This window comes from Punica granatum, chromosome 2, assembly GCF_007655135.1.
Source record: "Punica granatum isolate Tunisia-2019 chromosome 2, ASM765513v2, whole genome shotgun sequence".
Taxonomy (NCBI): domain Eukaryota; kingdom Viridiplantae; phylum Streptophyta; class Magnoliopsida; order Myrtales; family Lythraceae; genus Punica; species Punica granatum.
In genome coordinates this window covers 12,572,335-12,598,615 of record NC_045128.1, presented here as the reverse complement: position 1 = coordinate 12,598,615, position 26,281 = coordinate 12,572,335, and the positions used below count along the sequence as shown (strand labels likewise).

Sequence of the window (26,281 nt, the reverse complement as noted above, 5' to 3'; positions counted from 1 at the left end):
GAGGCCAACGCTGGGAATGTGCAACCCTAGGAAACTCCTTGCAAGCACGAATAATTTACTTGGGGCCCCGCACGTAGACTGGCGACGTAGTTTTCCGTTTAGCAATGAAGCAAACTCCATAAAAAGACAATAGAGAAAAAAGCCCTAAGGAAAGCTAAATTGAAAGAGATGCAATATGGAAGGCTCTTAAGAGAGGACTTGAGTGTTGACTTGGATTGGTCCTTCGCTGTGATTAGTCACAAGTCAGTAATGCGGAATATATTAAGCTGTGGTCGAGGTTGCATCGATCCGTCTCCGGAGTTTTACTTGTCTTCATAATTTTCATCTATATAAAGGAGAATTAAACCATAGGAAATAGAATGAATCTGAAAACAGATTTGGTAATTTTTAGTTCTCTAACTTAAAGTATTCCATTGAATAGGGGCTCAATTGGACTTCTGGATACCAGGATTCACACTAAAAAAAGTACTCCATGCATAGCGACTAGATATTATAAAGAAAATTATAAATATTTTCCATGTGTAACGTGAAAATTTTCATCCAACTTCAAATTAATCAAATTTTTAAGACAAACTTCCATTCTTTCTCATCATCCCCTCAAAATTACATGTATATCCCACCTCAGCTTCGACTCATCATCTCGCTCAGTTACCTCATTTCTTTCATTCTCATTTACATGCAATTTATCATTTTACTGTGATGAGTAATTGCATGTTTACATAAAAAGTAGTTGAATAGTTCTAATATTTTAATCTAAATTAGCATAGTTATGTTTATATTGGTTGAGGAACAATTTCACAGGCTCACAAATTTCATCGAGGATTGGTATATTTATAGGATTGGCACATCTCAATCTCTCTAGTTCTTCCTTCTCGGGGATCATTCCTCTGGAGATGATATCTCATCACCTTTCCAGCCTAATTTCACTCGATCTCTCTAGCGACTACACCCTAATTTCCGATCATTCCGGTCTACTTTCATTCTTTCTCCCTAGTAACTTCCACCTAACAGTAGAAGAGGATCATAGTTTCAGAAGGTTTATTAGTAATCTCACTCAGCTGAGAGAACTTGCTCTTGATTTTATAGACATGTCAAGAGTTTCTCTTACCTCCTTCACGAATCTCTCTTCCACTCTGACTTCTTTAAGTCTTGGTGGCTGCTTTCGACAAGAGACATTCCCAATTAACATCTTCCATCTCCCAAACCTCCGCATTCTCTCTCTTTCTGGTAATAATGATCTCTGCAAATTGTACTGACAAACTCATTCTCAACCAGATCATGAACTATGATTCCCTAATTGTCAACCATATGCAAATATAAATAAAAACCAAGCCGTCATACTCAGAAATTGACCTTCTGTACATTCTCTATAGAGATTGAAGAGTGAATCAAATTTTATTATGTTCTGTGGCGTATTCCAGGTTTTGGTATGCACTCACCTGACTGAATTACTTGATGAGAGCTATTTGCTGAAGGTATGAGACGCCTTTCAGTCATCTGCAGCTGCTGTTTCCTCTTTGGGAGGTCACATACTATTTTTCATGACAATGTCAGTCGGAGAAGATCACGTTCTGCACCATGAGTGTACTAAGGCCTGAAGATGCTTCAGCAGATATTGAGGACATTGTTTTTCTTTACCGGTATAACTTACCTCTGTTCTTGATCGCATGAAGTAGCAATCAGAAGTTTTTAGTTTCACCATTCAGATAGAGATAATTGAGCTTTCGACAATGAAGGATCCTCCTTTGACAAGATTGCCATTCTTTGTTCAGGCTAGTTCCTGGATACACGCTTCTGAGCTATGGTAAAACAGATATGTATGCTTAGTGTTGAGATGCATTTCATAAGGCTTTATTAGGAAACTCCCATCTAAGTTATACTTTCTCCAGGTCTTCATTGTGCACTCCTCGCTGGTATACTTCTAAACTCTCTTAAGCTGTGAAATGAGGAATTTGTCGCTTAAAATGAGAAATATTTGTGCCATGCCTTGTCCAGAAATTTTAACAAGAGGATTGCTTAGGTGTTCGGAGAAGATAATGATCTGCAGAATTTATTAATGAAGTCGTGTTGTTTTTCAACTGTCATGAGATGGTGCTTTCATCATAAGAGTTCTTTCTAGTAGAACTCTTTCGGGCAAACTATCAGCCCATGCTTATTAAAATATGGAACTAAAGCGCATTGTGTATATGGTTTAAAATGTCATGAATGTGGTCCTTGAGCGTACAGTTTGGAAAAGATGGAATTTCTCAGTAAGGCTTCTTTACTTTATACAAGATGGTGCAAATAAGATGGAATATGAAATGACCTTGTATTCATTTCATTTTTGGCATTTGTTGAGTATTCGGTTTCTAAGCTTGCTCCTAGACTTGTATATTCCTGGCTGCCACGTATTTCGTTGCTGCATCTCTTCTGGATCAGTGGTTTCCTCAAAAAGTTAATTTGATGCTTTGCTTGTGCAGGTGTTCCGAAGGCAGTGATTGACAGAGCTGCATTGATTCTAGGTAGCCCTGGGAACAATCAGACCACTGATAGAATGCACAATGAGAGAATATTGGCTCAAGATCAGCAATACAAGGTAATTCTTGTAATAAGACATGCGTGAGTGTGATACATAATTCGCCTGTGTCAAAAATGATCCGACTTCTGAGTTTTATGCAGAATACATTGGAGAAGATGCTGGCATTTGATACAATTCGTGATGATCTCAGAAGCTTCTCTCGGGAAATATTAGCATCGTAATATCTGAGGCATGAAGTAATTCTTTTCTTTGGCAACAGCGTACGTTCTGCTGTCGAGATTCGTATGTGTATTTGTCGAGGATTAGATGATGGATATACTACTCCCGCCTGGTGTAGGGGACTAGTAGCAGCCGCTTCCAGTGGTGGTTAGATACGTTCTTTTATTCTTCCTCTTAGAAGAAAATAAGGAAGCTTTTCCTTTTCTGGGATGTTGGGAAGTATGGCATTTTCTTAGACAGGTAAACCATCAAATCTTTCCCAACCAGCTGAATATATATATATATATATATTCGTGTACTGTATATAACACATTATAAAGGGCAAAGGCAAAAAGAACAGGGTGACTCTATATTTAACTTGAATATAATTTATTGATTACAGCTTGGCCATGCTCTGTAGTTTCCGTTTCTCAAGCTGCAATCAAGTATGTCTTTGACTGATGGAGATATATCTAGCTTATAAAATTATAAGAAAGATTTTTATCTTTTAAATTTCTTTTCATTCTGGAATTCATGAATTGTATTACCTATTTTGTTGTCTCTAATAATTAATGTATATAGTCTACTATATATTTTATTTCTTTATATATATTATTGGATTATATGCATATAATTTATATATTCTACTACATAATTAAAGATAGACAATTTGGTACATACATAATGATGACGTGGCAACGCGAGAGAGCTCCGTCTTTTTTTTATTTTTAATGATGTGGCAGCTTGAGAATTAAGCTCTTGCTTCATTTTCATATATATATATATATATGTATATATATATATAGATGGGTCTTCCTATTCTTTATTCTTGATGCGACAAATCAAATCAGAGAGAGAGAGAGATATCGAGTGAGAGAGAGAGGAAATTAGAGCGATTATGGAAATAGTAAAGTGTTCATGTTAGGTAAGTGATTGTGACTCATACTAGTATTTGTGAAATATAAAATATTTTTTTATAGAAAATAATATTATGAAATCGATATTGATTTGCGTTTATTGTTTGCTAAAACTATTATTAATTTTGTGAATATGTTTTGATATCGAAATTTGTGGAATTTTGTTTGTGTATGGGTACATTTGGCTTTGACCTGGGCTCCACCAATGGAGATATAAACTGGATTAAGTGATTAAGATTTATTGGTCTTCTCACGAGCTAATGTGAGCGTAGTCATTTGTATTATTGTGTGTTAATTTTCAATCTGTGTTCCACAATTAAAATATATATGTCTGATTATGAAATGAATTATTTTACCTGCATGATCTAGATAGTATTGGTCACTGTCACTTACTAGGTTCTCTCTGAATTGACCCCCCAGTTCTCCTTTCAGATGATATTACAGGTTTAAGAGTTATCAGAGTGCGCAGCGGAAGCAAAAATGGATTTTTAGGATTTTATTTGTTAATTGTATTTACAGATTATTTATAGAATAATAATGTATTATTACATATTTGTAAAATTTATGTATTTATGGATACGTATGAAAACCTTAAGTATATTATAACTCAATGAAATTTTCGGATTTTTCAAAGCCCGGAAAATGGGGCATTACAATATCTTTCAACATGCAAGAAAAGCATGTTCTCTTTTTACAGTGGTAATTTTTTTTTGCGGCTTCCAGCCGTCTTTACTGAAAACTTGAATCAGGAAAAGAAAGCGAGAGAGAACAGTAAACCTCAACTTTTGAGATGATGTCTTTTTCGGTAACAGGATGAATGTCTATCTCTATTTGAACTCATGGAAGCATTCAATCGGTTAAGAGAGGAGCAAAACAAGCTGTCGGTGCAGTTTGGTTCGAGTCGTTAATATGATTGATGACTACATGCAACTAAACCTGATCAAACTCGAATTGTATTTAAGTTGTTTTGTTTAATATTCATGCAACTGATTTGTCCAAATTAATAGAGTAGGGAAAAAGCCGGAACTGCTTGTCAAACTAACTGTAAATATAAAAACACATGAATCTATTCGTAATTGTATTTTTTTTATTAAAACATGTTAGAACTGGACCTATACTATAGAATATCACTCATAATAAGGAGGAATCGATTAGTTAGTTGCCTTGATCTACACTTCGAATTGAACAGACCTCCATAGCAAAAAATTTAGCGTCTCCATTCATCCTAATACCAATCGCCTCTCCCATTACATCAAGACATCCATTCCTTCATCATCACTTGAGATGCCTCTGACGATTATTGCATTTACTGAGAACCCATCATTTCTTATCTGATAGTGACCTCCTTGGAGCAAGATGGGATGAATAAAAAATGGAGAATAGACTAGTCTTCGATTTCGGCTCATCAGCTACCTAGGAATTAATTGTTTATGTATCATTGAGTTTACATTGACTTCGAAGTCCAACTATCTAGAAGTTGGCACAAAAGTACCTGGAGAGAGAGTATAAATTTGGGAAGGAAAAAATAAAAGGATGAAAAACAATTTCCTATCCATGGATTGAATTATGGTTAAAGCTCAGTCTTCTTCACTATCAAAATAAAATGTCTATCTCCATGTGAACTCATGGAAGCTCAGTCAGCAGTATGACTGATGTCTACTTGCAATTAAACCTGATCAAATTAATATTCAGTTTTAATATTCATGTAGCTTATCTGTTCAAATTAACATAGTAGAAATAATCCAGAACTTCTTGTCAAACTTAATGTAAATGTGAGAACACGGAGATTTATTCGTTGATGCAACTTAAAGTAACACAGGCATATGTTAAGCCTGGGCCTGGACAATAAGTGTCCCTTTGTAATTAGGAGAAATCTAATCTATTAGTCAATTGCCTTAGTCTAGTCTATCCTTCAAATTGAATAGAGACTTCAACCCATGGCCAAAAATGTCAGGAACTCGGAAGAAATGCTAATTAGACCGCACATCTCCATAAGTCTAGAGTCACCATTCTAGCACTACCCGGCTCTCCCGTTACATTGAAACATCCATTTATTCATCATCACTTGAGAATGCCTCTGAAGAGTAGTCCGCATACAAAGAATCAACCCTTATCTGAAATTACATGATCCCAATGGAATAATGCGGCATGGTGGCCTGAATCGAAGATATAGAAATGGACTAATCTTCAAGCCATCAGCTAGCTAGGAATTGACTGTGTATGTATTATTGATGTTGGTTACAGTGAAGTTCTATGCATACTATAGCAGTAGGACCATTAAAAAATTACTATAGCATTAGGCAGTAATTTTTGAGAAGGAAAAAGGGGAAAAAAAAAAAGAAAAGGAAAAAGGTTGACTATATCGGTTCCATAATTACTTATAAAACTTATTAGCTAATCAATCGAGCAGATAGACGACTTTCTTGTATTAAAATAGTAATACAATCCTCATCCAAATATTCCATCCCAATGAATAGAAGACGAGGATGATGAATAATTGGCTCTTCCCCTTCCTCTTCCTCTCTTTGCTGTTATACTCCATAGCCGTTGCTCTTCCCATCATGTCACCCATTATTTGTCCCAACGTCATTTGAGCCATGTCGGTTTAAGTAAAATGCCTTGCTCTGGTTCAGCAACTCATTTATCATCACAAAGTGACGCCTCTATCAACTACTACCATGGCACTTCATATCCAATGAGGTGATCAAAATTAAGACCAATCGGTAAAAGCTCCAAAGTATAGACGGCCTAGATTTTGTTCTTTTTTCTTCTTTTAGTAATAGATATAAATATTTCGCTAAAAGTCAACGAGAGGTGCAGAACAGAGCATATAAAAAACAAGTGTCAGAATTATTGTACAAAAGTCGCATAAAGGTTGGAATAGAGAAATTTCTCATCTAACAATAACTTCTTATCCCGAAGAAATGCTAATTTGACTCCACATTAGTCCATCATCACAGGTCTACATTCAACATTTGTTTCAATACCACTCAACTATCCTTTTACATCCAAACATCCATTTCTTCATCATCACTTTGATGCCTCTGAAGAGTATCCCGGACCTACTGAGAACCGACCATTTCTTATCTTAAAACAACATTATGGAATAACGGGGCTTGATGCGATGAATCAAAGATGGAGTAACCAACTAGTCTTTGACTTGCGTGTCATCAACTAGCTAGAATTTTCTTTCCCCCAACTATCAGAAAGTGACACAATAGTATCTGCAAAGGAAGTATCAATTTTTCCTGTTAGAGTTATATATGGAGCATGAGGAAACTAATTATACAATATCCATACATGGAAGCGAGTGATGAGGAACCCTTGCGATACTGCACTCTATTAGAATTGTTGTAATATAAATGGAAAACATAGTTGTATTTCAAATACAAGAAATTCGGCTCATAAACAAACTCTCTTTTCACATACACTCGCAGAAGCCCATTTGAGCTTCGCATGTCTACGGTCAGAAAATTCGAATATTTAATTCCATAAGGAAAGGAGGATGTGAGGATCACATTGTCTTTGACAAACTCGATCACCCAAGCAGGAATCTCCATTTCTCAAAAAAAAAAATGAAAAATCTCCGAAATTTCTGGTTTGGTAGAGTATTATGTGCAATCTTCCGAATATATTCCGAATTAATAGAATTGATTTACATTATGTATATACACATATATAAACTCTAATAGATTCATCTTATCTTGAGGGAAGTCAAGAAAGTACATATCCCTCGAATGTGTTCCCATCCCTGTTGTTAGCATTAGCGAGAATAAGTTAAAAATGTTCCTTCCAATCGACAGCAGGAATACATATGAGCAGTCAATTCCCAATTAAATTTTGTTTTGCATTATTGCATATTTCTTAACTCTCACACATTCGTCTTATCTCGAGTGCGTGGAAGCCGAGAAAACAGTCGGGAACACATTTTCCTCTTTCTAGGGAACTTTGGAGAACTAGATAAACTAATAGACGTGCTTTGTAATACATTTCTGCTTCTGAACATTGGAAACAAAAATCTGCCATCCCGCATGGAGAGGGCAACGTTGGGAAGGTGCAACCCTAGGAAACTCCTCGCAAGCATGAATAATTTACTTTGGGCGCCGTACGTAGACTGGCATAGTTTTCCGTATAGCAATGAAGCAAACTCCATAAAAAGACAATAGGGGAAAAAAGCCCTAAGCAAAGCTGAATTGAAAGAGATGCAATATGAAAGGTTCTTAAGAGAGGACTTGAGGGTTGACTTGGATTGGTGGTCCTTCACTGTAATTACTCATAAGTCAGTAATGTGGATGAGAGGAGTACGTAAATTCTAATCAGGGACAATCTGATCAGGGCCAGGATGGGAGGGTTTCCAGTGTCTTTCTTCTAATTTCCAATATCTGAAAGTGACAAAATTAACAGTATCTGCAAAGGGAGCATCAAATTTTCCTGTTAGAGTTAATACAATATCCATCGAAGGGAGTAGGTGATGAGGAACTCTTGTGGTACTGGCAGTCCATCAGAACGTCCGAGTGTCCATGTACTATTAATGGAATGGAAAAGTTAGTTGTATTTCAGAATACAAGAAATTCTGCTCATAATTAAACAAACCCAGTTCGCGCAGAAGCCCAATTGAGCTTTGCATGTCTATGGTCAGAAAATTAGAAATATTATTATTCCGTGATTGAAGGAAGATATGTGAGGATCATACTGTCTTGGACGAACTTGATCACCCAAGAGACTCCACAGAACGACAATGGAGGGAAAAGCCTAGGTAGCCCTATTGAAAGCTAAATCGTAAGAGAACTCAATGTGGAATTTGCTAAAGAGAGGACTTCGGGGTTGACTTGGATTAATTGGTCCTTCACTCACACTGATAATTAGTTATAAGTCAATAATATTGTGGAATATCTTAAGCTCTGGCCGAGGTTGCATCCATCCATCAGTTCCCATCACGAGCTGGACAATTTGATGGGGATGAGAGGAGTAAGTAAATTCTACGTCGATGAAGAGATAACTGTAGCTGGGGAAGGATTATTAAGGTTCAAAAAAAGATCATTTCTGAAGACGATGAAATGGCTACAAGTATTTGTAGGAAAACCTAAGAGTAGATCTGGGCCGTTTGGATTCAGAGTTAAAGTTACTTTGATTTTGATTTTAATTTTGATTGTGGAAAAGGACAAATGAGATGTTATTATAAATTTGACTTGGAAAACGTGTGTTTTTGTTGTGTAGTGTGTTGAGTTAAAGTTAAAGTTAAAATTTTTTAATTGAAAAATGTGTATTATTGTTGTGTAGTGTGTTGAGTTAAAGTTAAAGTTAAAGTTAAAATCAATTAACTCTGAATCCAAATGGGGATATTTCATGAGAAAATTTCTGGAGATTCAATGGTGTCTCTAATTATATTATACTAGGTGATAATCCGCACACTGCGTAGGAAAGATTTTTAATTCTTTAACAAAAAAGTAATATTAAATACATTATGAATTTTTATTCAAGGAAAACATATTGGGGATTAAATTTGTTTCACCTTAAAATGAAATGAGTTTAGTAGAAAATTATATTTCATCAAGAGTTAAGTTTCACACTATAAATCCTAACTATATTGGGAGCCGGTTTTTCATCAAGAGCTTACGAGATGTTTTACGGGGAATAGTGTCGTCGCCAGCGCCACCACTCTCCCATCAAATGTCTCGAGTGGCCTCGGATGACACCGATGACCCCAAACAGGGTTTATGGCTGACGACAACATCCCATCCCCTAAATGGTTTGGCATCTCAAATATAAAGATCTTGACCCATTTAGTGGGTGGGGTTGTCCCGGGCGGCCACTATCACTTGTCCAAGGACGTTGATGACCTCGATCAAGTAGGTGGCACCGACGACGGCCCCATCCCCACTCTCTCCCTTGATTGTTGTTTATGTCTTCTTTCTTTTTTAAAATTTTCATTCTTATTTAAAAAATAAAAAGGGTGATCGGCTACACGTCATTTTGAAAACTAAATATTTGAAAATTTTAATACTTTTCGTTATTAAGTTTAGAACTTCCAAAATACTAAAAGTCTAAACGAAGAACTATATGTTTGAAATTTAGTACTATTAAGTACTAATAATTAGAGGTGAGCGGATCTAAACATCCTTTTTTTTAATGATACTCGAACTTTACCCCATAAGTTCAATTCCAAAGTTTTGGAAACCTTTTTTTTCCCCTTTTTTCCAACATAATAATTATGATAGATAAATTAAACTCCAAAACTCTTTTTTTTTTTTTCCTGGAGCGGCTCTATGAGGAAGTGGAAAGCCAATGAGTTTGAGTGCTTAACTGGGCTCTCTCCCATAGCGTGCATCTTCTAATCTTATAAAAATTCACATACAAAATATTTATAAATAATCTACTTATTTTTCATAATATTATATGTAGTAAATATAGATAAAAAAAATTAATTAACAATCCGCGAATATTCACCTAGTTCAAAATTAAATGGCTCCTTGACTAGCATATAGAATATTGGAGGGAGTACCAACGTGGATTGGTTCAAGATGTTCGACGCTTATTCCGCTTAAGTAAGGTCTCGAGTTCGAGTCCTTATGGATGCAAAAATTCACATTGGAAGAGCTTTACCCCTTAGTGGACTGACCTGATTTGACTGGATTAATTGGGGCCCAATTGAGTTTTCGGATATCACGGTTCACACCGAAAAAGAAAAAAAAGAATATTTGAGGGAGTTCATCTCCGGAGTTTTATTTGTCTACATGATTTTCATCTATATAAAGGAGAATTAAACCGCAGGAAACATGAATAAATCTAAAAACAGGTTTGGTAATTGTTAGTTCTCTGACTTAAAGTAGTCCATGCATACGGGGCTCAATTGGATTTCTGAATATTAGGGTTTACACAAAAAAAAGTAGTCCATGCATAGGGATTAGATATCATTAAGAAATTATAAATATTTCCCATGTGTATCGTGCAAATTTTCGTCCAACCTCAAATTACTCAAATTTTTAAGACAAACTTCCGTTCTTTCTCATCATCCCCTCAAAATTACCCGTATATCCCACCTCAGCTTTGACTTATCATCTCGCTTAGTTACCTCATTTCTCTCATCCTCTTTTATCATTTTATTATGATGAGTAATTGCATGTTTACATAAATAATAGTTGAATAGTTTTTTTTATCTAAATTAGCGTAGTTATGTTTATATTGGTTGAGGAACAATTCCGTGTTCAGTCAATATCTAAGATAAGTTATATGATTGTTTCGTTAGTACAATTTTTTTTATTGCAACTCTTATGTTGTACTTTTGTTACGTGATTAATATATACATCATGTTTCCGAATTTTAAATATAAAGAGATAGTTTTGTCCATATTAACTATTGTCATTGTTCTTTAAGAATTATTTTTCTACCTAATTAAAAAATATTATTTTTATAAATATATAATAGAATATTATTGAAAATTATTATTTTTTACCAATCCCATGAATCGTGCAGATCATCACATAGTTATATTTTTATTGTTTCTTATAATGTGATGGATATTATACTACGTATCATTATTTAATGAAGTTTATTAATTTAATAACATTTGTGCATACAGTAGGTCGGCGTATATTTATTTTCTTCTACTCTCTGTTTGGAATTCGATCAAGGGGAAAAAGGGAAAGAAAAGGGAGGAAAAGAGAGTTACTATAAGATTTTCTGGAATTTCTGTACAAATTTCCTCTCCCCTTAGTTTCCTGTGTCTAATGAAACACGAGAGACTATTTCTATTTAAGGGATGAAATGATGGAATTGGTTCCATCCCAACACAACATTTCATCATCATTCAGTCTTAGTAACGAGACAATATGACGAGAGATGTTTGGGACGTCCTCTTCCTCAGCTTCCTCTCTTTCTTGAGTGCCATGCCTTATTCGTCAATACATCATCCCCTTATTCGTCCCAAAGCCCGAGCCATGCCAGTGAGTGCGATGCCCTGCTCCAGTTCCGTCAATCATTTACCATCTCGAGGGATGCCTCTGCAATTTACTGCAACGATGATTATCCGAAGATGGCCTCGTGGCAGAAGGGCACCGATTGCTGCTCCTGGGAGGGGGTCACATGCCACATGTCAAAAGATTACATGATCGGGCTCGACCTCAGTTGTAGTTGGCTTCAGGGAGCCCTCCATTCCAACAGCACTCTCTTCTCGTTCCGAAATTTTCAGCGACTGAATCTCGCTAGTAACAACTTCACTGGCTCACAAATTTCATTGAGATTTGGTATACTTACAGGATTGGCACATCTTAATCTCTCTCATTCCTCCTTCTCAGGGATCATTCCTATGGAGATGATATCTCATCACCTTTCCAGCCTAATTTCACTTGATCTCTCTAGTTACGACGGTGTATATTTGACAATAGAAGAGGATCGTAGTTTCAGGAGGTTTGTTAGTAATGTCACTCAGCTGAGAGAACTTGCTCTCGATAGAGTAGACATGTCCAGAGTCTCTCTTACCTCCTTCACGAATCTCTCTTCCACTCTAATTTCTTTTAGTCTTGAAGACTGTCTTCTGCAAGGGACATTCCCAATTAACATCTTCCATCTTCCAAACCTCCGCATTCTCTCTCTTTCTAGTAATTCTGATCTCACGGGCGCTCTCCCCCAAACAAATTGGAATAGTAGCCCACTCGTCCGCTTGATTCTATCATATACAAAGTTCCACGGACCAATTCCTGATTCAGTGGGGAATCTCACATCCTTGGAATATTTGGACCTCTTTGAAACCGAATTTACTGGGTCGATACCACCAACACTTGGAAACCTTGACCGCCTCTTTGCCTTGTACCTCGGTGGTATCAACCTCAATGGTACCGTTGACTTTGATATGTTTGCAAGGCTAAAGAATCTTGAGTCCTTTTATCTTTGGTGGAACCTTAACGTAATGCTTCCAAACAATGGGAACTGTTCCTTCCCGAGGCTCAAAGGCTTGTCACTGCTTGGCGTCAACTTGACCAAGTTCCCATATTTCTTGAGATCTTCACCTGAGCTAGAAGTGTTGGTCCTTTCTGGAAACAAGATCAGTGGTCCAATTCCTGAATGGGTTGGGAGAGTGTTGAGCAGCACGCTGACGTGCTTGCTTCTCTCTTCTAATAATTTCACCGGAGAGATCCCATCCTCAATGTGCCAACTGAGCTCACTAAGAGATCTATATCTCTTAGATGATCGACTCAATGGCACTATCCCGAGATGCTTGGGAAATTTAAGCAATCTCTCCGGTTTGTCTCTTTCTTCTAGTAAATTCACCGGAGAGATCCCATCCTCAATCTGCCAATTGAGTTCACTAACATATCTATCCCTCTCAAATAACAGACTCAATGGCACCATCCCGAGATGCTGGGAAATTTAAGCAATCTCTTCGATTTGTCTCTCTTTTCTAATAATTTCACCGGAGAGATCTCATCCTCAATCTGCCAATTGAATTCACTAAGCTATCTACGCCTCTCAGATAACCGACTCAATGGCACCATCCCGAGATGCTTGGGAAATTTAAGCAATCTCTCTGATTTGCCTCTCTTTTCTAATAATTTCACCAGAGAGATCCCATCCTCAATCTGCCAATTGAGTTCACTAAGCTATCTACGCCTATCTGATAACTGGCTCAACGGCACCATCCCGAGATGCTTGGGAAATTTAAGCAATCTCTCCAATTTGCAATTGGAAGACAATCTATTATAAGGTCCACCGCCGCCATCTTTAGCAAATTGTACGAGCTTGGAGGCTTTACACATCAGTGACAATGGAATACATGACACTTTCCCACACTGGTTGTTGAATGCGACCCCGGCATTGGAGTCTCTAGATTTGCGGTCAAACATGTTTCATGGGGTCATTAATGAAATTACCCTCCCTCCGCAGCTTGAATCCTTATACCTCTCCAATAACCAATTTTCTGGACAGTTGCCGATAGTCTTCTTCCGAAATTCAAATATTGAGTTGGTTGACTTAGCCAATAACAATTTTGACGGCCCACTTCCGATTCCACCGCCCAATGTTTGGTTCTATTCCGTTGCAAACAATAAGTTTAGTGGAGACATTCCTCATCAGCTCTGCAACGCCACTCTGCTAGAAGTGGTGAACCTTTCCAATAATAGCTTAACCGGTTCCATTCCTCACTGTTTCATAAAGTTAAGTGCATCAGTGTTGGTCTTCCGAGCAAATAAGCTTGTTGGTAAGATACCAGAGATATTTTTGTCAGGGAACAACTTGAGGACGATTCGGTTGAGTCAAAATCGACTTGAAGGTACTCTGTCGCGATCTTTGGCGAATTGCAAGAATTTGGAAGTTTTGGATCTCAGTGAAAATGAGTTGGAGGGTAGCTTCCCTTATTGGTTGGACACTCTTTCGAATTTGCAAGTGCTCGACCTGAGATCCAACAAGCTTCATGGTCTGATTAATAGCTCCAAGAAGAATAATCATCTCTTCCCGAAGTTGAATATTTTTGACCTCTTTGACAACAACGTCCATGGTCATCTTCCGGTTAAGTACATTGCCAACTTCATAGCCATGAAGGATGAATCAAGAAGCAATTTACAATACATTGGATAAATGAGACTGCGGCAATTGGGGCAACCTATCAAGATTCCATTACGGTGGTCATGAAAGGGTTTGCGATTCAATTGGTGAGAATTCTGACCGTGTTTACGACCATTGACTTGTCAAGAAACTTCTTTGAAGGAGATATCCCAGAGTTAATAGGAGATCTGAAGGCACTCAAGGGACTCAACTTTTCTCACAACAATTTGACCAGCAAAATCCCTTCTTCTGTGGGGAATTTGACGAATCTTGAGTGGCTAGACCTCTGCTCGAACAAGCTTAATGGGGAGATCCCTAGAGGATTGGCAGCTCTTACAATGCTCTCATGTTTGAATCTCTCAGATAACCAGCTCGAGGGACTGATTCCTCAAAGCAGGTAATTCGACACATTCAACCACCCCTTTGACGGGAATCCTAGATTGTGTGGGTATCCCTTGCCAAAAGCATGTGGGACCAATGACCAACCACCACCTTTGACTTCCCCAGGAGATCGAGAAGAGGAGGCTGGATCCGGACATTGGATTGAATGAAGGGCAGTGCCAATGGGCTATGGATGCGGGCTTGCACTCGGGATATCAGCATGGTTCATTATGTGGGAAACCCTGAGACCAAGATGGTTAGTGAGAATGATTGAGAGGTTAATATACAGAAAGACAAAGAGGAAAATGAGAAACGTTGCTCCGAGAAATCGCTCGAGGTACTTATTTAAATAACAGGAGGGTATTTTGTATTAACATATATGGTTTAATGTGAGATTTTGCACTAACTTAGTTTTTCTCCATGCAAAATTGTGACATATCCAGGAGGAACACCAGGGGACAATGAAAAGGGGGGACAAGACAAATTATGGTCCGTGGAGTCTTCCATATCAACAGAGTGAAATCGCAACATTTATTTTCCTGTAGCATTTTCTTTCCCTTTGGTTTGAAGTAGAATGGCAACAATAATGTGTGTTCTTAGCCGCTGTCTTAGTCATGATATGTAATATCCCTTTTGTCAACAATATACTGAAAGTCTGATTCCAATCAAAGCCATTTAACTGACTGAAATTACAGCCTCAATGTCCTACAAGTCCATAAGCTGTTCAGGGAGAGTATCTGCACTTCCGCATCCTTACAAACTCCTGTCCAGCCTCTGTTCCCGCGTTCGTCTGCAGCAACATTTTTAAGACGAGAGGCCGGACAACCAAGATTCTCTCACATTCCGGAGAGAGTGGAAAGTCTAATCCATTAGCATGTTCTTTTTTCTTTTTTTTTTTCCTTCTCTTTCTCTTTTCTGGTTTCCGTTTTCAAGAAATGACGGTAATGTGTTCTGTTTCTCCATAGTGAAATGAAGCGTCTGAATGTGATCAATAAAATCTGGAGCATCTATTTTGAGTTTCTAGACCCGCTCCTAACAGTTTCCTTTCTTTACATAAGAACAATATATTCAATGTTAATTTACAATTTCTGACTCATAAGAAGTATCTAAATTGCTCATCGAAAAATGAAAAAAAAAATGAAAAAATAAAAGTGTAATTCCTAAACTAAGGTCCATTCATTATCATCAGGAGTTGAGGATTTTTCTACTGGCGACACACCCAAAGGTTTTGGAGGCTTCTTCGAGAACAAAGACGACTTCCTGTCGAAGAAACTGGTGAATGATTGGCGAGTCAGGTTATCATCGGAGCTCTTCCGCTGGTTCTTCAGTTCTAGATCTTTTGAGCCCCTGTTCTTGCTGCCAAAGTTCAGGATCAGTCTTTTGAACCGACTTTTCAATTCACCACTTGCTGGAGTCGTGACTGTGACTTCTGCCTGCTTCATCATCTTCAAGACGTCCTCTGGTTTGAGCAACATCATCTCCACAGTTTCATAGACCTACAACAGGCAAATTATCGACTAACTTAAGTTTTGCTCTTTTGGTATTTGATTTGAAAAGTGGGCACCAAGAAAAGTGAGCATTCAGTGTTAAAAGTGAAATAGCCTGAAGGTCATCAATATGGGAATCAACAGCCATAAGAGGCACATTTATGATCCAAGAAAACCTACTCGACAAAGATCATCGACCTTCTCGCTTATATTACCTTGAGAAGCCACAAGTACATACTCCTTGCACTCATAGAACAGCATCGACAAGCCCCTCTCTGCTGATAGTGAAAACTCCGCAATCCCAAGACCTGCTCCCAGCTGAATGCCCAAAGAGTAAGAGACAGACATTTAGCACCAAATGAGACGATTTTTCTTGCCACATATAAGTAATAGTTTGCTACTACAACACCTTAAATAGTTAGTTGTTAAAATTTTCACTGACGAAGAGAGATCTAAAAATTGGCATGTGATCAAAATGCTTTTGTATATTCTTTTTTCTTGAGATAGCTGTCAAACTATGAGAGCTAAAATTTGGAACTGCAGAAATTCACAGTGAGAGTGTCAGTGACAGCAAGAACAGAATAGCAGACTTACCAAGGAAACAAAGAGCTGCCCAAACAACTCCAAAGGCGGAACGTCCTCCAAGAAATTTAATATTCCTTCTCTGCAAACAATACCACGACATTCATTTGCATTAGAACGAGTAGATAAAAGAGAAGAAACCGAAAGACAGCAACATCTAACAAGTACAGCTTACACAGCCAAATCCTCATCAAACAGAGGCGACTGCTTAACAGCTGGCACTGGTTTGGCAGTTCTATTTTTCAGAACAAGCGGAGAAGTTGGGTATAAAGATAAACCTTCTTTCTGCATTCGTCTACTTAATTGGCCTTTCGTAGACAAAGAGTCAAAGCAGTCGGTCTCACACTCCTCAGCTTCTGTCCAATCTGGTGGAGAGTGCCATCTCACGAAGTCTTCTAAGATGCAACCAGCCTAATCCAGGGTAGAAACAGAGTTAATCAAAATACAAACTACAGCATCAGCCTATAAGCATTCGAATATAGAAATAAGATCTGTTGTCATAATACTGGACCTTAAAAGACTGCATATCTGAGAGCAATTGAGAACCATTTAGCACATACCCTGATGAAGCCAAAGAGGATACATATGTCAACAAGCGCGCATAAATTAATGATGAGTCATGCTTGCTCGAGAAAAATATATCATGGCAATAGTTGTCAATCTTGAAGTATTTACTCCAGTAATATCAAGGCACAATACATGAGTGTTGCTAATGATACATCTTACCAACTTCTTATCTCTCTGTCAGGTAATCAAGAACAGGTTTTTCTCTTCAAAATCAATGTATATTTATTGTTAAAATATAATTATGCCATTAATTTCAACTCCATTTTGCATCCAGAAATCTTAAAGTACCATCAAATTTGAAAAGATTGACAATCATTATGGTGCACCACCCTGATTCAGAGCATTTGGGGTGCATCCATTTGGCATTTTAAGAGGGGAATTTAAGACACTGAAACAAAGGAGTGCTGTCATTAGAAGCTCACCAACCTGCCAGTGTGAAGAACGAATTCCTCTGTTTCTTTGAGAAGATCCTCAGTGAATAAAGGGCATTCCTGCATATAAATGTGAAATCCATTTCAGAGATGTGCAGCAAAAATGAAAGAAGGCAACAATCTTTTCTTCAAAAAGAATTAGCCCTACCTGCATCACAGGAGAGTATATGGGTTCACCCGTTTCCAACATGTACAAATTATCAGATCGATGGTCTGCCCCTAGTCGCAGAACAAGTTCCCCACTGCTTATTCTCGCATACAAAGAAGAGCTTGCAGATCCCATATCTTTAGCTGCAACTTCTGCATCCCTGCCTGGACTGGACTCCCTTATTGCAGTGTCTATTGATTCCTTGGCTATTCTGTGGCGTCTTTTATGGGAAATGCAGCAGTTGATAACCTGAAGCTGCCAATATAATGGACAGGATTTAAGATCTGGAATCTGATCCAGAGGTATGCCTGCTATATGTTGCTTTTCCAACCAAAGTCTTCGCAGCTGCATTTATATGCATGTAAAATAGATAACATCAGCCCAACCAGAATCTTTACCTATTTAGAGAAAAACAAAGTCCAAATTTTCAAGGTAATAGAAGTTGACCAAAGGACTATATTTTCTAAATTTAAATCATTTTTAGTACAACATGCCAGTTGACAGTGTCAGTGGATTGCCCATCATAAATTAAGTAGTCAAAGACTGAACCCACTGACTCAGTTCATGAGCCTTCAAAGATATGAGCAGTAAATATCTTTAATCATGGAATAAACAAAATGCTGATTCACCTACATTCTCGACAACCCTCACCAGAACAAAGCCATCTTCTTCATGGTTTTGAAACTACCAATGACTTCGGCCACTTTGACGACAAAACTTCCAGGTGGAGCGGCATGGATATCTCTTGCCAAATTTAAAGCAGAAGTTACATCCCACTCGTAGCCGCTTTTCCTACTGAGAAAGCCTCCCTCTGCGAATATCTTGCAAGTATTACAATGAAAGTAAAATATCATCGCAAAATAATGCCATCTGCAAATAAAAGCTAAACATGAAACCATGATTTTCCATCCAATCTACCTGCATCAAACAATGCCTTAATCAAAGAAAGAACTTTCTCATCATCTCCAAATCGGATTTATCCTTGTCTTCCTTTTCTCGGAGCACAAGTGACCTAACTGCTGAGAGACTTAGCCCAGCTCGTTCCTTGATAGGGGAAGAGTCTCCTGATGATAGTAGAAATCCTTCATTGAATTTTGCTTCATTCCTTTCCTGCAAAAGTTTCCTCGTTTTAAATCATGGGAGAATAGAATTCCTTAAAATTTTGATGGGCCAACCCATTGTTCGAGTTACTGACATATTAGGAACATAAGACTTAAGGATGTCAATGCAGCAGAGAGGGCAGTTCTTATCAGGCTATGTTGTTTAGGTACGGAACGGAATAACTATTATGTACGTAATAGTTATTCCGTCGTTTGGTTCAACGGAATCCGGAGTACGTATTCCGGTCTGGAAGAGTTATCCGGTTTACATGCGGAATACGGGTGCCCCTCAGAACGGTCCGGATTGGGATTTCCGGATCAAGAAATGGACGTGAAAGGACAAAAATACCCTCATCTTCTTTCACTAATTACAATCGCATGCCATCCCATAAATTATGCAGAAACCCTAGCAGAGCTCAACATTTCCCTTTCGGAAGGACATCCGAAACCCTAGCAGAGCTCCAGTGGCATTTTGTCATCAATTTCTCTCGTTTTTTCTGTCGATTCGTGTTGCGGTGTTGATCTCCGCCACTCCGCTGCCGGTAGGATTGAGTCGGAGGAGAGACGGAAGCTTGCGGATCTCCCTTGAGCCGAAGCAGGTAGGCTTGAAATCTCCTTTAATTCCACCCATTCTTGGTCCGCTGATTGATGGCTCGTTAATTAATTCTACCCATCTGAGTGATTGGCAATGTTTGTTTTTGCAGAAGAAGCCTCCGTCTCTGTCTCCGGACCTACAGTTTCGACCTCTGAGCCCCCTTCTCCCTCTCCAACTGCGACATAGCCTTCATCCTCGGCTTCCAATAGAAGCATCAGCAGGAGAATAGAAGGTATTCTCTCTCTGTCTCCATGTCTATTTCTGTCTGATTTGCGTCTCTCCATCCCGATCAGCCGATTAGCAAGATATGAAGGAAAATCTGGATATTGTAGCTTCAGGTTTTGAATTCTATGAGGAACTATGATACCATAATCAATCGGAAATGAAGGAAACCCTCGATTGGTAATTCTATAGCCGAGCTTGTTCATGTAGAACAAAAACAGAGAAATTCCATATAGGGAAAATCTTTATGGTTCGGTTAATTTGTCTGATTGGATCTTTGGGATGATGGTGTTAATATGTCTCATTGCAGCATTGTGCCCGCTGTATTACTATCACCAACGGCATCCCGTTAATTACCTTCTCTTGGGGATTTTCACTTGCTACATTTGCTTTCGCCATCGGATTAACTTGTGCTTTTACAAGTTGTAAGTTCTGCATCTTTTAGAATTTTCGTTGATCGCATGCCATCCTGCTATTTCTTGCAGAGAAGCCCCATTTTCGTGTTCGTCAGAGCTTGATAAACCCTAGCAGAGCAATCGAACAGCTCGTCTTCGATTCCTCCCTCCACCGCCACGGAAAAGGGTTCAGGTGTTGATCTCCGCTGCTACACTGCCAGAAGAAGCAGCAACAGGACAGACGAAGCTCGCGGACCTCCCTTGAGCCGAAGCAGGTAGGCTTGAACATTCCACACATTCTTGGTCCATTGATTGACTGCTCGTTAGTTATTTCCACCCATTTGAGTGATTGGCGATGTTTCTTTTTGCAGAAGAAGCAGATCATCGACCCGAACTCTGAAAAATTCAAATTTAGGGCTTTGTCGATTGATTCCGCTACTCAAATCGAGAAAGTCTCCGAGCTTGAGATCACTGTTCGGGAAGCGGTCGCTGTGGCGAAGGATCCTGTTCGCATCCAGGATTGTGAAGCATCATTCTACTCAACCTCCTAACAGTCATTTACGGTAAGAATTGCGAATTCCGTTATTTCGATTCACTATTGTGAATCAGATGACCTTTCACTGCTGTGAGATTCGCGGTGTCTGCGAGTCCATTCATCCTGTTGTGGAACAGAGTTTTCAGCTTCCCATCTTGTTTGTTGATGTGGAAAGTATCCTCAGCTGAGTCTTTTGGCTGTGTATGTGTATTGCTCCTATAGGTGTTTAAGACTTTAAGCTATGAAGTCGATTTAGGTGTTTCTTGATTGAGGACTGTTTGAAAATGGGGCTTGTTTTGACTGTACTGATGCTACAATCTTCTTCTTCTCCTTCATTCTCTAGCAGAGGGATTCAAATCGCAGCATCTCTTTTTCTTTCCATGTAAAGTTCTTTCTTTGGATGACCTAGATCGAGTTCTGCCTATTGCTATAGCTCAGTTTTGCAGGCTGTTCTTTTCACGATTTTGTTGTTGAGGCTCTATTTTTTGGTAAATTTCCAGTGGATGTATTCTCCTGAAAGTATTTGTTTCTTCGTACTCTGAGAAGTCATTCTTTGGTCGCTACTCGGTTAACTTTTCGAAGTTTCTGGATTAAAGATGCAGTTGAGTTCTTGAAAAGGTCCCATCTTAACAGCCCCTAGTCGGGGCTCATTGTGTTTTTAATACGTTGCTCTCATTAATAAAAGAATGAAATTTTAATTTTTTTAAATTTATTTAAGAATTGAAATATTTTTATTAAATGTCTATTCATTGTTAATTATTTTATTAGTAATTAAATTGTAATATATGATAACTTTTAATTGTAAGAGAACATGTTTTTATTAAGATAAATCTTTTATTAATTCTTTAGATAATTATGCTTATTAAATTATTAAAATAATTAATTTTATTAATAAACACAATTTTTAGTAATTTAATTAAAATAATTTACTTTTAAAAATTTATTTGCTTCTTCTTGCAGAAGAAGAGAAGGAAAGCAGGAGGAGGAAGATGAACAAGAAAAAGGTGTTCAACCTGGCCAAGGGTTTCCGAGGCAGGGCGAAGAACTGCATTAGAATCGCGAGGGAGAGGGTCGAGAAGGCCCTGCAGTACTCTTACAGAGACCGCCGCAACAAGAAGCGTGATATGCGGTCTCTCTGGATCCAGCGCATCAACGCCGGCACTCGCCTCCACTCAGTACGTACCGTCTGTCTTTTCTTTGTTACATATATATCGAAAGACTGCCTTGTTGTAAATGTTCAATGATTTTTGCCCTGCTTGTGTCTCATATATTTGGTTTCGTTTATTGGCTTGAAGCTCTTATTCTGAATATGAGCTAAATGGAACTTTGGATAATTACCGTTGACGATATCCTGTTATTTGCCCTTGTCGGGATGAGTAAGCTTCATCCATGAATCTCCCAAGTGTAGAGATGAGTATTGTGGTGTGGTTGGTGAGTATTCTTTGCCCATAAGGCATGGAAAGCAGTTCATTATGCTTGTCCCGACTTGGCTTTTCTGCTTTCTGAGCATTCTCTTCATGCCATCTTTGACTCGTATGTCAAAAGAAATAGGTTTTTCATGAGTAACATCAACTGCTATAGAAGGTTTTTCATGATCGCTGAGATGAGAACTAAAATGCAAAAGCGGTATCTTCTACTTCGATGGGAGTAAAAACATTTTTGATTAATAACTTTCATCTGCTGTCTGCTGTGTAAGCCAAAGTTCTATTGGAGGATAAGAAATAGCGGTTGTAAAGGATTCAAGAAACTTTAGTTCTTTGAGATTTCAAACTAGCCATGCAAGTCATCTTAGCATTTCATATATATATGTTTGTATATGTCATGGTTAAGCACAGATGTTATACCGGAGCTTTAACATGAACTATTTGTTGGATATTTGGGTGGTTTTATACGATAACTGTTGGCTTGTGCTCGAGCACCAATTGTTTTCTGGAAAATGGTTATTTACCTCATCAACATAGTAATTTTTTTCCAAAACAACACGGGCATTTGCAATGGATGAACTTTTGCATATAATATCAGAATCTTACGGCCATTTGTACTGATTTTCAGGTCAATTACGGTAACTTCATGCATGGGTTGATGAAGGATAACATCCAGCTGAACAGGAAAGTTCTGTCAGAATTGTCCATGCATGAGCCACTTAGCTTCAAGGCCCTTGTGGACATTTCTCGTAATGCCTTCCCTGGGAACAAGAATGTGGTTCATCCTCCCAGGAAGGTAAGCATTCCAGTCAGTGTCTAGTATGTTTGTCGCTTTGTCTTTCTTGTTTCTCTTTTTGGGCTTGACATTCGACCCATTGTTTCGTGGTTCCTTCAAAGTTTCTACTGGTTTAGAAAGAATTTACAGACTGAACTTTGGAATCTCAATCATCTTTTGATTGCATATTCTCTCAATATTCTGCATTCTATGTTCTCGGAGCTTCTCATTCCCTTGTGATATGGGGAAGATATGAATAGAAGAGGGCAATGTCGGAAGAGGTTTGATTTCTGACTATTACGAGCTCAGTGAGACATTGTTTTGATGTTGAATACAAGGCTTGGCTGGTTTTGCTAGCCTAGGGAGACATCATATTGATGAACAAAACGGGTTCATGATGAACTCTTGTTGGATTAACATGGGTCAGTCCTAGAATCCTGTCAATTTGCCGTTAGCATAGGTCTCGTACTCCCAGATAAGGTTCCATTTAAGAGCTCATGGAACAAACAAAATTATAGGGAAGTTTACTTATATGTTACTCCAAGGCATCAGCCTATAATATACATCTTATCTGTGATTTTAGAAACCATTCCAGTTCTTGACATGAGCTCAAATAAGATCATTGACCTGTCACTGAACACCAATTTAACAATGAAAGATAAAGCGCCAATGTCGGCTCATGAAGAAATATGTAGAGGATTCTAAATTCTTTTGTCCCCCGCTTGCTTGTGAAGTGTAATATACAGGGTTAACGATCAAAAAGAAAAAAAAAGTGAACATTTTATCCATCTAACACGAACATTTTTTATTAACTTAAAAATGCATAAACTATTGATTTGATAAAAATTCTAGTAGTACATTGACTTTTTCGTTAATTTAAATGGAAATGTGGATTAAACTAGCAATTCCAATCAGGGGTGGCGGCCGGCAATATGGCCTTCACTATCGGCCACTGCTAATCTCACATCTTTTTTTTAAATAATTTTATTATTAAAGAAAATATGGTGGGTTCAATTCGACCTGTACACCAATAGTTTCTAAATCAATGGAAAAGTTAATATCGTACTAAAATTATTATCAAATCGATAGTTTGTGTATTTTTATGTTAACGAAAAAGTTCAATTAGAATTGACAAAACGAGGAAAGTTGTGGTTTTTTTTCTTTTTCTTTTTTTGTTATTGATCCTAATTTATATGATGAGTTACTCATTCTGCATTGGCAAATTTTATAATGGAAAGTGAAATTATGTTTTATACTGGAACGTTAGTTTTTTTTTCAAGTTCTTTTAATAATAAGGATAACATTTTGGATCATAGATTTTTTTAATGGCGTCACAAGTCCACCCGGTCACATGTAAAGTACAATAAAATTGGAGGGTCGCTTACGTATCGATAGCGAGTTGACGTGTTCATAAATTAAAATCCGTTTACATGTCGATGACATGTCAATAATGTGTTCGACTTATATTAGACCGATTTTTTTTAAAATTCAATTTTTATGGTCTGGTTCGTTGACGTGGTGGTGATAGGTGACGTGGTGTAGCGGAAAGATTCAAAATTAGTGGTATAGTATTGTAGACGAAAAATTTGAAAGGAAATTATGAATGACTAGAAATAGTATGGGCAAAATATGTAAATAATTTACGAATATATTAAAAGTTGATAGGATTTAATGGTTGAAATTAATGTTTCATCATGAAGCACAAGTTGAGACCATAAAGAGCGTTGATACGATAAAGAAGGGAAAAATTGTATCTATTAAGTGCCTTCAATGTTGGATTGACGCTGTTAATTATTACTTACTTGGTAAATGACGTGTCTCACCGCTTCCGACGTGACGTAAGTAATATATTAAAAAGTTCATTTTCTAAATTTTCAATTAAAATAAATAAAATAAAAATTAATGTTTTTAGAAAACACACCCTATCCGCTCTCTTTGCTCTCTTTCTCTTTGTCCTCTAGTCGCTCTCCCACTGCTGCCCTCCTTCATAAGACTCCATCGAGATAGGCCGCAAAGGCCAATGTAATGAGAGCAATGAACATCAAAAGAGCAAACCATTATCCATCAAGCTCGAAAATTTAAACAAGACACTAAAATAAAACACAAATGACAAAAAAGGGAGATCTATACAAACAAAAGACGAACTTTACCGATACAATCTTCCGCGAAGTTCTCTAGCTTTGTGGAGCAAAGTGGGAACGCAGTTCTTAGACTTCTCTCTCCTTTATGGCTCTACCGGACACTCTGCACAAACGGTAGTCGTTTTTCTCCTCTCTTAGCTCTTTCTCTTGTTTCTCTCTCTTTACGCACCGCATTCTTCTCTCTCCCTCTCTCTCTCTCTCTAGGCAACAGGGGATGAAGCTCGAAATATTCTTGCAGCCCTATCATCCCCGCCTCTGGAAATCTTCGACGACCCCTCCGCCGTAATCCAATGCACCAGCACCCTCACTGGAATCCAAACCCCAGCACCCTCCTCCTCTCTTAGTTTCTCTCTCAGCCCCCCGGGAGAGAGCTTCATTCCCCTAAGTCTCAGGTGCCATAGGGGACATCCGCTACTATTCATCTTCTTTAAACAAAGACGATGAACATTGTTGTCTTTTTTTATTTATTTAATATATTATTTGAATATATTAGAAAAATAATTTGAGCAAAAAAAATCAATTAGATCCTTATTCAACATCAATTTAAGAAAATATTGAATATTAGGGGAAAATGATCTCCTTATTTAACATCAACATCATTCGAACAGTCTTTTTTTTTTGTTAAATTCTTTTTTTGGGTTAATTTTTTTTAACAAGATGGAAGAGGATGGAGAGATAGGAGAGAGAAGAGGGAGAGAGACGGAAAGAGCACCTGATGGAGGGAGAGAAAGAGTCTGACGGAGGAGAGAGAGAGACACGTGATAGAGAGATTGAGATAGAGAGAGAGAGGAAAGATGAAAAGAGATAGACTAAGGGAGCGAGAGAAAGAGAGTGACTGAAAGAGGAGAGAGAGTTTTTTTTTCAAAAAATTGATTTTTATTTTATTTATTTTAATTCAAATTTTAGAAAATAAATATTTTATTATAGTTTTTGTGCTACGTTGAATGGCAAGTGACACGTCAGTTGCCACGAAAGTAGAAACTGATGGAAGCAATGAAGATTTGACGAAATGTACCTCTGTGTTACGTTTTTCAAAATTTTTATATCTTTTAAAAAAAAACTTTTTATATCACTCGATCCACTTTTAAAACTTTTTGTATAAATAGTGAATTTTTTTTCACATTTTTCTCGTCGCAGCTTGGGCTGTCGTTCAAGCTCATACTGTAGCCCACTCGGTAGCTCGATCGAGAGGTGGGGTCACTAACGAGTAAAAAAAAAGAATTATCAGAGCGGGTTGATATCAACATGTCAAGAGGTTAACATTTATTACTATTATTATTATTATTATTATTATTATTATTATTATTGCAGTTGGGAATTTCTTATTTT

At 37.8% G+C, this 26,281-nt stretch overlaps 3 protein-coding genes and 1 pseudogene across 7 annotated transcripts; 3 read left to right on the top strand and 1 right to left on the bottom strand.

The window, feature by feature from the left end:
* The first annotated feature begins 765 nt into the window (after positions 1-765).
* LOC116195078 (DNA mismatch repair protein MSH5-like) lies at positions 766-4,276 on the top strand. Of its 3 annotated transcripts, XM_031524049.1 has the most exons (5): positions 775-1,640; positions 1,773-1,804; positions 1,890-1,913; positions 2,460-2,575; positions 2,659-4,276. In XM_031524049.1, the coding sequence occupies exons 1-5, from the start codon at positions 1,579-1,581 to the stop codon at positions 2,737-2,739; spliced, it is 315 nt and encodes a 104-aa protein (XP_031379909.1). In that variant the 5' UTR covers positions 775-1,578; the 3' UTR covers positions 2,740-4,276. The 3 variants fall into 3 exon arrangements, 1 of the variants encoding a protein (XP_031379909.1); XR_004154576.1 differs by having other exon boundaries at positions 766-1,227; positions 1,422-2,575; XR_004154575.1 differs by having other exon boundaries at positions 786-2,575; positions 2,659-2,977; positions 4,066-4,276.
* Positions 4,277-11,665: 7,389 nt separating this feature from the next.
* LOC116193671 (receptor-like protein 7) lies at positions 11,666-14,202 on the top strand. Its single transcript, XM_031522413.1, has 2 exons — positions 11,666-12,872; positions 13,334-14,202. The coding sequence occupies exons 1-2, from the start codon at positions 11,666-11,668 to the stop codon at positions 14,200-14,202; spliced, it is 2,076 nt and encodes a 691-aa protein (XP_031378273.1).
* A 1,333-nt stretch (positions 14,203-15,535) lies between these two features.
* LOC116193667 lies at positions 15,536-20,081 on the bottom strand (annotated as a pseudogene).
* Positions 19,265-23,108, top strand: LOC116197044 (50S ribosomal protein L20-like). Of its 3 annotated transcripts, XM_031527047.1 has the most exons (7): positions 19,265-19,464; positions 19,570-19,692; positions 19,993-20,030; positions 20,168-20,352; positions 20,449-20,640; positions 21,573-21,787; positions 22,665-23,108. In XM_031527047.1, exons 6-7 carry the CDS (start codon positions 21,602-21,604, stop codon positions 22,854-22,856), a joined length of 378 nt encoding a protein of 125 aa, XP_031382907.1. In that variant the 5' UTR covers positions 19,265-19,464; positions 19,570-19,692; positions 19,993-20,030; positions 20,168-20,352; positions 20,449-20,640; positions 21,573-21,601; the 3' UTR covers positions 22,857-23,108. The 3 variants fall into 3 exon arrangements, with proteins under 3 accessions (XP_031382907.1, XP_031382906.1, XP_031382908.1); XM_031527046.1 differs by lacking the exon at positions 19,993-20,030; XM_031527048.1 differs by lacking the exons at positions 19,570-19,692; positions 19,993-20,030; positions 20,168-20,352 and having other exon boundaries at positions 19,273-19,464.
* Positions 23,109-26,281: the final 3,173 nt, after the last annotated feature.

Bases quoted from the DNA above. Each gene is read 5' to 3' on its own strand.
- LOC116193671 (XM_031522413.1), top strand. From the start codon at position 11,666: ATGGCCTCGTGGCAGAAGGGCACCGATTGCTGCTCCTGGGAGGGGGTC. The intron at 12,873-13,333 runs GTTTGTCTCTTT...ATCTATTATAAG, and splicing joins AAATTTAAGCAATCTCTCCG to GTCCACCGCCGCCATCTTTA.
- LOC116195078 (XM_031524049.1), top strand. From the start codon at position 1,579: ATGAGTGTACTAAGGCCTGAAGATGCTTCAGCAGATATTGAGGACATT. The intron at 1,805-1,889 runs GTAAAACAGATA...TACTTTCTCCAG, and splicing joins ATACACGCTTCTGAGCTATG to GTCTTCATTGTGCACTCCTC. The intron at 2,576-2,658 runs GTAATTCTTGTA...AGTTTTATGCAG, and splicing joins CTCAAGATCAGCAATACAAG to AATACATTGGAGAAGATGCT.
- LOC116197044 (XM_031527046.1), top strand. From the start codon at position 21,602: ATGAACAAGAAAAAGGTGTTCAACCTGGCCAAGGGTTTCCGAGGCAGG. The intron at 21,788-22,664 runs GTACGTACCGTC...ACTGATTTTCAG, and splicing joins CCGGCACTCGCCTCCACTCA to GTCAATTACGGTAACTTCAT.